This window comes from Cyprinus carpio, chromosome A4 (genome assembly GCF_018340385.1).
Source record: "Cyprinus carpio isolate SPL01 chromosome A4, ASM1834038v1, whole genome shotgun sequence".
In the NCBI taxonomy this organism is placed as follows: Eukaryota; Metazoa; Chordata; class Actinopteri; order Cypriniformes; family Cyprinidae; genus Cyprinus; species Cyprinus carpio.
The window spans coordinates 23,431,825-23,446,425 of NC_056575.1; the positions used below are offsets into that span (position 1 = coordinate 23,431,825).

Here is a 14,601-nt window from a genome sequence, read left to right on the forward strand (position 1 = left end):
TTGTATTAACAACACGGTTCCAGAACAGTTCAACCCAAATATTTAGATGTGTGTAGCGCATTTTATGGAGGACTGTTTCCTGATCCTGGGAGAGAAGACTACAATGCTGGCTGTTCTGACTCACAGTCTGTAAGTACGTTTACATATATAAAGGATTTGTCACTGATGATTCAAACACGAGTTCTGAGCAGTGTAGAGTAGCGCTTGTCATTTCTCCGATCACAAATGCAGACATGGTTTTATGTTTGCGCAACAAAAAACACAGTATAAGTGTAAAAACACAGTATAAGTCATTATAATCAGTAATTATGTCCCCACTGGATGCAACAAATGGCTTGTTTGTAATGGGTTTTATTGTTTTTGTCTCATCTCACCGGTGTTCTGACTGGGACAGGCATCACAGTATGGCAAGGGGCATAACATTTCCATCACTTGCTTGAGGCATTCGGCCAATCACAACGCACTGGATAGCTGGCCAATCAGAGAATACCTCGCTTTTCAGAACGATAAGCTTTGTAAAAAATTACATGTTTCAGAAAGGCGGGGCATAGAGGAGAAACAGTAATGTACAGTATGTGGAAAATAATGTGTTTTTTTTTAACCTTAAACCACATAAACACTTTCCATTACACCAAATACACAAAATAATGTTCTTTTTAGCAACATCATATGACCCCTTTAATAAAGAATCCTGCTGAATATTCACCCATCAACTGGTCTTCAATTCTGAGTTTCCTACAGATGTTACTAGATATTGTAGAAATTTTTAACTTAACTAATATAACATTTGTATACTTTTTGTACTTGTGTGATGGATATGTTTTGAGAGTGATAGTGGTTATTGCATTTATTTTTATTTATTTAGAAACTGAACACCGTTTACTCTTAATAATGGTAACTGAGGAGTACCAACTGAGTATGTGATCATAACTTTGCCAAGTGATGAAACTCAATCAGTAAACCATAAGCACAAATTACATACTGCAAATTTTAGATCATCTGGGGAAATGCAAACCAGATTTAATTTTTAACCATTTAAAGTTTTCCATTCAGACAGTCAAAATCAAATGTTTAAAAATCACAATCAATGTAATTCTTTACAGACATGGAATAAGATGGATATATTAAGGTGATGAGATTTCCGAAAAGGAAAAGATCCTATCTGAGCGGTCAAAATAGCACAGAAATCTCATTTGTTAATATCTATTATTTAAAAATGCAGACAACAAAGTTTATATATATATATATATATATATATATATATTATATTATATATTATATATATAATATAAACTTTGTTGTCTGCATTTTTAAATAAGGATATTAACAAATGAGATTTCTGTTTTTTTTTTTTTTTGGTATTGTTGTGGTTCTTTTTTTTTTTTTAATTGTTGTGGTTTTTAATGAGGGGCTCTATGTTAGGGTATTATTAGCATTAATATTTATTTTGATCTAGTTTGATTTTTGATCTGGTTCAAAAAAGCAGTCAAAGCAATATTATAGCAATTATGTCTTCACCAAAACACATTATAAAAATAAAACAATGAATATGGAAGTAAGCCTACTTTTAACATTTTATAAGTAATTGCATTTAATATTTTCATTTTCACAGACTGCTTATACAGTATAAAACAAATTACAACTTTTTTAACTTTTCAAATGTTTTATGTTTGCGCTCGGAAACGACTAACTGTCATTAATTTCAAATATTTAAAAGTTATTTTCAGTCCTTTGTCATATGAAGACCAAGATTGACTTTATCCTTAATTGTAAATATCATAAATGCTTTGCAGCTGGGTAATATAATTGAGAGCACACTTACATTTACATTTAAGCCAGCAGCTTTTGAAAATATAAGCTCAGTAGTATTAATAACTTTGAAGATCTGCGAATCATCCCTTTTATTAAATCTATTATCTTATTTCAAAGCTTGTGGATTGCTAAGGACTTTTATTTTGGTCCGGCGGTATGACGTCACAAGGCTGCGCCGCGCTCGTGAGTCGGCTGCAGAAAGGTTTGTTTTTAACCGCTATATAAATGTTTACGTCAGTACAACCTGTTCAGACAGAGAACTGTGAAATGAGTTCATTATTACTAAATGGGCACTGTAATGCTTTATCTGGTAACATTAATGAACGTTGTTTCTAATGAGTAAAACGTATCCACAATGAGAAACAGAAAATGTGCGTCTCGTTTCGTTCCCTATGGTGCACCAGTTTATAGTAAATGCGAATTCTTTCAAGCTGCGTTCACACCATCAGCGACTTTTTGTCTCTGCATGTTGCTGCTGCCGCGAACATCACAACATTATGACCAATCTGTGTAGCTTTTTTTGCTGTTATTTTTTGTGCTTTGCATTTGCAAATCTAATAAAAGTGTCTGTAGAAAATATATATTGGAGTAAGAATATACATTTTGTCTTTAAAATGCAGTGAAGTTAAAGTCAACAAAAATATTTACATAATACTCATAGTTATTTTAATTTCCAACCCTTTTGAGCCCCTGCACCCTTTTTAATCAAATTAACCATAAAGTGTCCCTCTGAACAACTATTAACAATAGTATTGTGGGCAATAAAACAAAATGCATTTATGACAACAACACTGTACTCAAAATTGGTATCTGTCAGTCAGGCTTAAATTTTATTGTCAATGACTAAGTGGAGAAGTGATTTCCCAGTCTTATTCATAAATCGTTTAATCGATTACTAATTGCTGCAGGCAAGTGAGTTTTTTTTCTTTCTTTTTTAAGGGTTGGAGCTAAACTCTGCAGGACATGGGCACTCCAGGACCGACGTTGCCTATTCCTATTTTAGACAATATATAGTATTTCCATCATTAATGATTTATCTCATCCACTTGCTATGAGGTTTTTTTTTTTATTAATAATTAGTTTTTGTGGGGAAGTCGTGGCCTAGTGGTTAGAGAGTTTTACTCCTAACCCTAAGGTTGTGGGTTCGAGTCTCGGGCCGGCAATACCACGACTGAGGTGCCCTTGAGCAAGGCACTGAACCCCCAACTGCTCTCATGGTGTATGTGTGTGTGCACTTTGGATGGGTTAAATGCAGAACACGAATTCTGAGTACTTGACTGTATTTCACTTTCACTTTTTTTTTTTTTTTTTTATTACCTGGCCTGCGGATTATGTGCAGTGTCACTAGAAATGAAGTAGTGATGGAAAAAAGGAGCGCTTGTTTAGATGTAACACAAGTGCAAACATAAACGTATAAAAGGTAAACTTTTACAAACCAATTGCAAATGTTTTCATGAAAGTCTAATTATTAAATATAATCTGAAAGCTATTAAATATAACTAAATATTTAGTATTATACTTTGGATTTGGTTATAAATTTGTTATTCTGCTTTATTTTTATTTTATTTATTTAATGTTTAATCAGGTCATTTAAAGCCATTAACTCTGGCAGACCAGTTGTGCTGACTACTGAACTAGGGAGCTGATTGAGACATACCCAGAGATTTAGTTTGGGTTTATTTTTCTTTCTGTTAATTATTCTCATCCTTAACATGACTATGTGTTCAAACACACAGAAAAACTCCTGCTGAAGCAACTGAGATCCACATGACACACTATTATAAAGACAGCGTTTATTAAAGAGAAGATATGAAGATTGAGGATACTGAGGAACAAACAGGTTGGTTTTCATTCTCAAAGCTGAACTCACTCATTTGATCCTTATTAAAACATCCAACCCTACAAAAATGAATTATATTTTTGAAGATTGAAGATCGTCAGCCTATGATCAGGACTGATAATATCTTGTCAATTAAAAGGGAAAGGAAAATCATTTCAGACTGCAACTCATACTGTGTGTGAAGATCATGCTGAATTTAGAGCTGTCAAAATTAATATAACAATGACGCAAAAAAACAAAGCAACATTAAAGCACGTATGATTTCACCCTATGAATCATCCGTAGTTCAGGCCAGGGTCAAGTCCATGATTTTTCTTTACACCTAGCATTACTTCAGGGTGTCCTTTCTAAATGTTTAGCTTATTCATAACATGATATAGTTAAGTAACACCATGAAAAAAAAAAACAAACATTCAAAACACCTAGAGAGTGCAAGCATTACATGAAGTCTAGTGCGCGTGCGCATTTAGAGTGCACTCTTTCACTGCATGATTCAGTCTATTAAAATACATTCAGAATGATCACAAATTCAAGACATGGGGGCAGAAAATGTGTATATTTATACCACTTAATATAGTTAATCAGTTTCACACAGAATAGTGCCTTTTCTCCAAAAATTACCATATACAAATGTGATATATATTTTTTTACAACAGTTCAATAAACTAGAAATTTTATCAAGAGACTTACGTTTTAGACATCATATTGCCTGTTTTTGCACTATTTCGCCAACAAAAATAATTCCAAACAAAGCCACAGCGCTGTTTTGCATCTTTGAGCAACATGACAGCTTTTTGTTCCTGACTGAATCAACTGTTTAAATGATTTGGTTCAGTCGCAATGACTCACTTATTAACAGTGACTTGCTGCCACCTACTGAGAGTTTTAATTTCACATTTAAAGTATCTTTTCATTTTTTAAATAAATTCAAATATCAGTATTCTACCTTTTATGTTTAATATATCAAAACATTATGCATTCATGTTCTGCATTCAGGGTTTCCGTGGGGTCTTAAAAAGTTTAAATTTAGTTGTATAAATTTAAGGCCTTAAAAGGTTTAAATTGTACAAGAAAGTCTTAATTATGATTTCAGGAGGTCTTAAATTTGGGGACGAAAAGACCAGAATTGTGATATGGCTGAATGTGATGATTAAACTTCAAAAATCTAACGTTATGATTTCACTGAATAAACACGAGCGCTGCACGCTCAAAGTCCGGTGCTGCGCTGCTTTGTGTTCTGCCGTTACTGGGGAAGCTTTCTAACATATGTCTACCAAACGCTCCACCTGCTGGCAGAGAGTGAATGAGCATTTTCAATAAAACTGTTGTTTTTTCAGATTTCAGACCAATGCGAAAATCCACCCATGTTTTTACCCTGCAAACATGCAGAGCTTTAAATGTGAACTGGTGGATCGATAAGAAGATAATGCATTATAAAAATCTAAACATGTGGTTGTGCGATATGTATGGTCTGCGATAATATCGTAATTGTTTTAATGATGTGCGATTTGATATTATGAGTATATCACGAAAAGCAAACACAAAACACACCTGCAGAATGCACGCATGCATTAGGTTATGAAGTCTAGTAGGTTAGACTAGTGAGCGTGCGCATTTACTGCGTGAATCAGTCTATTAAAATGCATTAAGAATGATCCCATAATTTAATATATGGCAGAAAATGTATATATTTATATCATTTCATATTGTTTATTTGACGTGAAGAGACACTTTTGTTCCTGAATGAATCACCCTTTTAAATGATTCGATTCAAACGCAATGACTCGCTGCTGCCTACTGGTGTTTTTAATTTTACATTTAATCTACCTTTTCATTTTTTTAAATAATTTCAAACATCAGTTTTCAATGTTTTATGTTTAAAATATCAAAACATTATTTATGCATTTGTAAATGCAGGTTAAAGTAGTTAATGTCCCTCAGAGCTGCATTAAATGGTGTGTAAATGCATCTAAATGACACTTCTAATGCAACTTCTGTGTTACCTCTGCATTTCAAAGATACATTTTGTTGATACTGATTTAATTTTCTTGGTAACAACCCAAATGCAAAAATTTGACTCAAAAGATGGTGCATACTTTTAGAAAAAAAAATGGCTTAAAGGTAAAAATGCCCATAAAACTTGATGGAAATTATTAATTTATATTACTGCTGTGAACTGACCACACAGAATATCAAAAAATTCAGGAGTCAGCTTAAGACTATCTTAAGTAGTCCTTAAGATACCAGCACAATATCACACTCAGTAAAATATAATCTAATTATAATCATAGATAAAATACCAGAATAGAGATATCATTTTTTTGGTAAATATCGCACACCCCTAATTTGTTATTTAATTGATACAATAATTTATTGATAATAAATGTTTAAATTACTATAATAATTAATACTTTTGACTCATCTATTTTCTTAACAAAAGTTTAAAGGCTAAAATGTAAAGTTTATCGTTTTATAAAACTTTGCTTATGTGAAAACTTGTATCTGAACTGTAAATTATGCTTTTTACAGTAATTTTACAGCTTAATATGGTACTATAGACATTGCCCTACCCCGCTCATATGGTATTCATTTTAATTGTTCAGGTCTTAAAAAGTCTTAAATTTGAGTTTAAAAGTTCTGCAGAAACTCTGAGCCGCATTTCCACTGCTGGAACTTTACCTAGGAACTAGGGACTTAGGGCTGGTATTCGGTGTGTTTTCACCACAGGAACCAGGATCTAAATAAAGTTCCAAGTAAAAAAATTGGCCCTCAGAAAGTACCTGCTCGCAAGGTAGTAACGTTACTTTTTCAAAGGTCCGGAACTTTCGGGGGCAGGACTTGGGCACTAAACATGCTGATTGGTTGAGTTCCTGCTGCATTGTGATTTCAACCACCATTTATTCTATAATTTTCAAAATATTAGGCTACTGTTATTGTGTCATGAAAACGTAGGTTTAAAAGTATTTCAGGCAAGAATGTAGTTTTGCCGATTTCGGAGATGATCACCTTCCACGCAGTCAGCGGGAGCTCAGTGCTCATGTTTACCAACGAGAGCAGTCTCGACTCGGCTAGTCCTTCTGACATATGCCGCTGGCTCTGATGTCTCTTTCGTGGTTAAACATAAAATATAATTCGGTTTGGGTAAATCTAATAGGTAATGTTTGGTCTTTATTCAATTAATCAATTAATATGTTAAAACTAAATAAAAAAAAAGAGGCAAACCTGTTTGATATAATATTTAGTTTCATTGTAATGTAGGCTATATAGGCCTACACATTTCCCTGAACTACATTTCTGTGGCTATTAATATGTTTAAATGAAAACGAAAAGAGGCAGTGGTGTTTGATATATTCCGTCTTATTGTAAATATACAGTAAGGAAAATTGCATTAGCCATGGCGAGCTGACTGATGTTATCAAAGTATGCTACTGTTTGCAGAATTACCGGACTTGTGTCTGCCCGTCCGTGGGAGATCACACTCCTGAGTCGAACTCGCAAAGTCCAAACTACCGAGGATGCAAGTCCGAAATTTGCGTGCTTTGTATTGAGAAACGCACACAGACCTACGTCACCAGACTATTTGCCTAATTTTGACGGTACTTTAGACCGCAGCGGAAATGCAGAAAGCAACAGGTCTGGGGGGGAAAAAGTTCCTGGGAACAAAGGTTCCTGGTACAATTGTTTCGGGTAATTTTGGTGGAAACGCGGCAATAGACTGTATAAAAATCAGCGCACATGACATGATACCTGCTGCTCACAACAGTGTAAATGCAGCGAGAACTACAAAAACAAACGTGTAATGGCAGCTCTTACAAACCAACTGCAAATCCTTTAATGTGTACAGTGTTTTTTTGGTGTATTTATTACCATTTGTATAAACGCAGTTTTATTACAAATACCATGGTTAAAACCATGGTTAGTGTAGAAAAAACATGGTTAATTTGTAGTTAGCGTCCATGATTTAAAGGTCCCCTGAAGTTCAATTCAATTCAAGTTTATTTGTATAGCGCTTTTTACGATACAAATCATTGCAAAGCAACTTTACAGAAAATTAAGTTTCTACAATATTTAGTAGTAGCTTATCAGTGGTGACTGTCAGTTTATGTGCATATGGTAGAAATTTTCTGAAAAATTAATACAAGACGTAGTCAACCAGATGATGAACACTATTAACAGCAATTATTATATGATGCAATCACAGTTGTAGCAGTATTTGGTAGTTCTGTATGTTGTTTCAGGGTTATAATTATCTGAAGTCCTCTGAGGGGTTGGCATCATCTCTTCTCAGGTGTTCTGGATCCAGACTGGAGCTTGTGTAAATCCTAGTGCAAAACAGAGAAACAAATAAAGACATAATTAGCGTAGCTGCTGTTCCAACCAAGTAAAATTAATTAGTTTAACCCAGTGCCTTGAAACATGCAGCATTATTCTATGTGGTGACATAATTTTAACTGAAACAGGAAGAGAGGGCATGACATATCTAGCAGCCCCACCCCCTTTTTTAAATAGCCAGTAGCATTTTGTTTGTATCTGCCCGGGCCAGAGCCGTTGAGCTCGGTAAAGCCGCATTTGACAGCCACAGTCTAATAGATTACCCCTAGATTCAATATGAAACTCCAAATAAAACAAAATAGTGGTCATAATCATGCTGAGGTTGTGTAGTTGTAAAAGTTTTTAATATATGCCGACTCGCGCAAATGATCTGCTCCGTGCATCAGACTGTGTGCGCTGCTGCGGTTCGTGTGAAATCAGACCTCATTTGCACCAATCGAAAGCTTATCTACACTGTCTGAATCGTTCCCTATTACCTACATTGTGCACTAGGGGCCATTGAGTGTACAGGAAATACTACACTGTGAACAAGTGACCGATCTCAGCCGGCGCTTGAGCATCTAGAGAGCATTTGATTGGTCAGAAGATTTGATGAAGTACGATGTGACATCAAAAAAATCATTGAGCCGTTTTGGCGGAAGTGACGAACTGCAAGCTTTGAATGCTTATATCTTCTAAATGCGAATTTTTTCACTGTTTTGGAGCACACTGCCTCATAGATAACCTTAAGACAAATATATTGATACTAACACCCAAAAAACTTTCACTTTGATTATTTTAATGGGGAATTTAAATATAGTAACCATGTTTTTTTTATTATTAATATTTGTAGTAAAACCATGGTAGAAAGTGTAATATTTAATAACTTTTTGTAGATTACATGTAATACCAAACATAAATCGAAACAAAAAAGAGACTATAATTCTATTATTATTTATTTTTAATGTTAGTGTGGTTTTTTTGTGTTTCTTTTTAATAATTGTCATTTAAGGACATTCATGCTGACTGACTCATTACCAGTGCATTGACTACTGAACTAGGGAGCTGATTGAGATGCACTCCTAGATTTAGCCTAGTTTTCTTTCTTTTGATTATTCTCATCTTAAACATTACAAATTATCCAAACACACAGAAAAACTCCTGGTGAAGCAGCAGCGATCCATGTGACACACTATTATAAAGATGGCGTTTATTAAAGAGGAGAGTGAAGACATGAAGATTGAAGAAGTATTCAGCTTGAAACAAGAAGATACCGAGGAACAAACAGGTTGGTTTTCATTCTCAAAGCTGAACTCACTCATTTAATCCTTATTAAAATGTCCAGCTCTACAGAAATAAATGATATTTTTGAAGAATGTCATATGAGTAGCCTGATTAAAAAGGTTTTATTTGTCATGGAGTGGGTCGCCTCAGATAGACAGACATATTGAGGTCACATGACCAGACAAATACTGCCTTCAAGAGCAGCTTAGAAGATCCTACTTCCATGTTGGGCATTCATTATTATGTCTCGCATAAAAATTGTAAAAATAGTATGGAAGTTGTCTAAACAACAGTTATTTTGTGTAACATTAATGTTTTAAAATCCTTGCTAAGAAAAATACAATGGAAAAAAATTCTTTGCATTTTTCTATTTTCTTGGGGCGATAATAAGAAGATTGTTTTTATAATTACCCCAACAAAATAAAACCTGCAATGTCAAACCTGTATGAGTTACTTTCTTCTGGGGAACATAAAAGCAGATATTTTTAAGATTGTTGGTAACCAAACAGTTTTGGCTCTCAGTGACTTGCACAGTATGGACTAGGGTTGGGCCGATAGACGATGACATCATCCATCGCAGATGGCTGACAGACATCACGATGTTAAGCTGACATCTTGATTCCCCCCCCACACCCTCCCCCACAATCCACCGCATCCCAGTTCTGTGTTTGGGAAGGAAATGAAGTGTACTACGGAAACCCTAAAGGGTATAAATAGCCTGCGAGATGGGAGGATTAAAAAAAACATTTGTTTCACGCCTCGGGCATAACCCTAACCCCGGCCCCCGATGTCATCGTCCATCACGATGTTTCACTGTAGACATCGTCCGATGCCAGTTTGGTAGACATCACCTAACCCTATTATGGACAGAAAATACTATGGGATGTAATGGGAACCAAAATGGTTTGGTTACCCACAAGTCAAGAATGTATATGAATGGGGAAGTACAATTGCCTTGACTTGGGTGGGGTCTTGTGCATGTGTACAGAAAGATCAATTGTATTGAGGAATAAGTGATGGGCATTGGATGGCAATCTTTACATGGTCCTCTTTATCCGGACTTGTTTCCTCGTCATTTTTGCCATGCACATCTTCACGCTCATCTACACCCAAAGTAATGTTTTCATTCTATGAGCGAACACTGGGTAAAACCAGTAACATTGACTACTACAGCAAGCCTAATAGATAGATATTACAATTAATTTAAAGAAATGCGACCAAACCATGTACTGGTGCGACCAACTGAAAAGTTAGTCGTACCAGCGTGGCCAGTGGAAAAATGTTTTTGTCACAGATGGAGTTTTTGGTTCCTTACCACTGTCACCTTTGGCTTGCTAAGTTGGGGACACTTAATTTCTAGCAGTATTTTCGGCTTGATTGCACAGACAGTATATCCTTTTTGGTGCAGTACAGCATTGCAGTAGTTCAGTCTTAAAATGACAAGAGCTTGGATGATGAACTGTACGATGTATTCTGGCAGGAAGGGTCTGATTTTCCTGATGTTGTAAACCAAAAACCTACATAATCTGGTTGTTGTTAAAAAAGATCAGTTGGTTCCTTGCTATCCTGGTCCATCATGTAAATGTGACAGATTTAGCCATATAGGCTAATTTTCATCTTCAGTCCCTGGATATATGAGTTTCAGAAAGCAACATAGAATAAAGTTAAAGGAGAAGCTAACACACTGAGAGGTTATGGAATTCTGAAGCAAGAAACAAGAAAGTATAGTCTACAGAGGTTGCAAATATTAATCCTTAGTTGTAATATGCAAACAGCATAAGCATATGGCATTTACATATTGACCTGACTACACCATTGATCTAATAGTATTAGAAGAAACATGTAGCCACAGTCACATGGCAAAAGCAGGTAATTTGTAACTTTAATTTTAATAAGTAATTTCTTTGCAACGATAGGGCTTAATTCCTGACTGAGATCCTTCACGGTTTCTCTGCAAAACTGAACATGGTTCAGAAGACACCAAAATTTAAACCAATTTAATTTTTTAAATAAACCATTACATGGAATTACTGTGTTGTCGGTCTGAGTTGAGGTATTTTCCCTTTTGTTTCTTTGTTTTATTTTATAATTATTATTATTAAAAATATTATTTTGCATCTTAACCCCTAGAATATGTAGTAAATGGGAGACTGAGATCAGTCTATAAAAATCAGATCTCCTGAGTTTTTATTATTTTATTTTATTTTTAAATTAAAGGTTTAACATCTTAAAGAAAACGAAGAGTAATATTGAGGGGTTCTATGATTACATTTTACACCTCTCAGTAGCTTAGTGGGTATAGGATCTGTTTGATTTACACACCTAAATGTTTTGATGTCTATTGCTTTGTGCCATTAAAATGTAGTTTGATTTGTCTTTTTTCACCTTAGACCTGATGACACTAAAAGAGGAGAGTGAAGAACTGAATGAAACTAAAGAAAAAGATCATCATGATTTCATACCTGGAGACAAATCTTTCAGTTGCTCACAATCTGAAAATAGCTCACGAAAAAGTGCTCTAAAGACAGGTACTAAAAGTTACTTAACCTGCTTTCAGTGTGGAAAGAGTTTCAGTCAACACGAAAAGTTTCAAGTCCATATGAGAATTCACACAAGAGGAAAGCCTTACGCACATCCTCAGTGTGGAACAATTTTTGATCAAGATGGGAACCTTAAAGTCCACGTAAGAATGCATACTGGAAAGAGCCCATTCATCTGCCTACAATGTGGAAACGGATTCACTCAAAAAAGAAGCCTTAACAGGCATATGAGAATTCACACCAGAGAAAAGCCTTACAAATGCCCTCAGTGTGGAAAGAGTTTTGATAGTCATGCAAACCTTAAAATCCACATGATATCTCACGCTGGACAAAAACCCTACACTTGCCCTCATTGTGGAAAGGGATTCAATAAAAAAGGACACTTTGAAGACCACATAAGAATTCACACTAGACAGAGCCCATTCATCTGCCAACAGTGTGGAAATGGATTCACTCAAAAAGGAAGCCTTAACAGGCACATGAGAATTCACAATGGAGCGAGGCCTCACAAATGTCATCAGTGTGGAAAGTGTTTCAGTCAACATGGAAACCTTGAAGTCCACATGAGACTTCACACTGGAGAGAAACCTTACATCTGCCAAGAGTGTGGAAAAAGTTTCAACCGCAAAGGAAACCTTAATTACCACATGAAAATTCACACTGGAGAGAAGGCTTTCACTTGCAAATTGTGTGGAATAAGTTTCGCTCTAAATGGAGGACTTAATAGGCATATGAGAATTCACAACAAAGAAAAGCCTTACACATGCCCTCACTGTGGAAAGGGATTTTATCAACATGGAAACCTCAAAATTCACATGAGAATTCACTCTGGAGAGAAACCCTATACATGCCCTCACTGTGGAAAGAGTTTCAATCAGAAAGGACACTTTGAAGACCACATAAGAATTCACACTGGAGAGAAACTCTACACATGCCTTCAGTGTGGAAGGAGTTTCAATCGAAAAGGACGCTTTGAAGACCACATAAGAATTCACACTGGGGAGAAGCCTTTCACCTGCCAACAATGTGGAAAAAGTTTTAACCAAAAAGGAATCCTTAACAGACACAGGAGAACTCATATCTGAAAGTGTCACGGTTCATGAATGCACTGTTTCCTGCTCGTCTCATGTTGCGTCATGTTGATTGTTTCATGTGGACGTTACCGCTGATCATCATGATCAGCAGCAGCTGCAGCCCAGTCCAACGGCCTACTTAATGCCCTGTATTTTGTCTCTTGTTTGGCAGATCGTTGTTTAAGGTCCTTCGTGCTTCATGTCTATGTCTCCTCTGCTCAGCATTCCTCCTTGTGTCTTCGTTCCTGTTCGGTATTCTGCGGATTACATCATCATCGCTCGGATCCCTCATCATCACTCACCTACGCACTCAACTCACCTTCTCACTGATCTGTGCTGTCATCGAGGTCCCTGCGCCACCCACCATCAACCCAGCCTAACTTTACGTATTATAATAAATGTTACTTGCAACTTGCTTCCTGTCGTTTATGCCCTGACAGAAAGAAGTAGTTTAAATTTGGTCACTGAGTTTCAGATCTAAAGTAGCCCTTAAGTACCACCTTAGAATTCACATATGAGAGAACTGTTTTATGTCATCAGTGTGGGATGAGTTTCACAGATAGGAATAAGTTAAGTTATTACAAAGTTATTACTTTGTAATAACTTAATCAGAGAGAAGCCTTTCGTGTGCCATTACTGTTGAAAGACTTGCAAAAACAAAGCAAACCTTGAGTTTAACCTGAATGTCCCCTGTGTCTGGCCCAGTTCTACGGGGGTGCTAGAGGGTGCTAAGCACCCTCAAACAAAATCAAAAGCACCCTCAGTTAAAGCTGTATTAATGGCATTTTATTGCAGATTTGCAACTGCACTATCTAGAACTATCTAGTGTGTTATCGTTTGTGCTCTGGAGATCGATTTCTGCTTCAACGTATTTATGCAGCGTGGAGCAGTATAGCCAATCACAGGCATATCTGTTGATTTCTTGAATCAGAGGCGTTTAAGTTAGAATCCACTCACCACTCAAATCCAAGATCAAATCGAGTTTTTGTTCAGGTATTGTGTTCAGCACGAATCATCTCATTATAACAAAGTGTAGATGTGATGTAAATAAGAGATTTGGTGTGCAGGGTAGACTTTATTGATAATAACATATCTTTGTGAAATCGCGAAGTTAAGATGAGTGACAGCTTATTAGTGATTATGAACGGAGCACTCTTTGTGCAATAGCAACGGACGCCACTAATATATATATATATATATATATATATATATATATATATATATATATATATATATATATATATATATATATATATATACAGTTATTTAGAGCACCCTCACTAATATAAGAAGTATCCTCAGTGATTTGATTCTGGAGCCAGGCCTGCCCTGTGAGAAGTTCTTTTTCATTGTTTGCTTAAAAGTTGAAAGAAGATCAAAATACGTGAGCATCAAATTTAGTAAACATCCCAAGTGGCATTTTAGATGAATATGAAAATATGTGCTGTGCATTTTCTTTTCAATCACAAAATAAAGCAACAAATTTGCTGGAATGATGCCAAACTGTGTCTGAGGCTGTATCTCTGCAAAGCTTTGACATATTGATAGCAAACTTTTTATGTGCCATTGTCACCTCACACTGACTATGCTACATCAATTTGTTAACAGCGCCACCTATTGGTCAGTAGTGATCAGAATCAGAAAGAGCTTTATTGCCAAGTATGCTTGCACATACAAGGAATTTGTTTTAGTGACATAAGCTTCCAGTACACAGAGACAACAACACACAGACAATAAAAAT

The 14,601-nt window shown here is 35.7% G+C and overlaps 1 protein-coding gene across 3 annotated transcripts; it reads left to right on the forward strand.

The window, feature by feature from the left end:
- Positions 1 to 1,878: 1,878 nt before the first annotated feature.
- LOC109093228 (gastrula zinc finger protein XlCGF57.1-like) lies at positions 1,879 to 13,274 on the forward strand. Of its 3 annotated transcripts, none has more exons than XM_042744495.1 (4): positions 1,879 to 2,014; positions 3,549 to 3,652; positions 9,117 to 9,251; positions 11,638 to 13,274. In XM_042744495.1, the coding sequence occupies exons 3-4, from the start codon at positions 9,167 to 9,169 to the stop codon at positions 12,870 to 12,872; spliced, it is 1,320 nt and encodes a 439-aa protein (XP_042600429.1). In that variant the 5' UTR covers positions 1,879 to 2,014; positions 3,549 to 3,652; positions 9,117 to 9,166; the 3' UTR covers positions 12,873 to 13,274. The 3 variants fall into 3 exon arrangements, with proteins under 3 accessions (XP_042600429.1, XP_042600436.1, XP_042600421.1); XM_042744502.1 differs by lacking the exon at positions 1,879 to 2,014 and adding an exon at positions 3,020 to 3,232; XM_042744487.1 differs by lacking the exon at positions 1,879 to 2,014 and having other exon boundaries at positions 3,260 to 3,652.
- Positions 13,275 to 14,601: the final 1,327 nt, after the last annotated feature.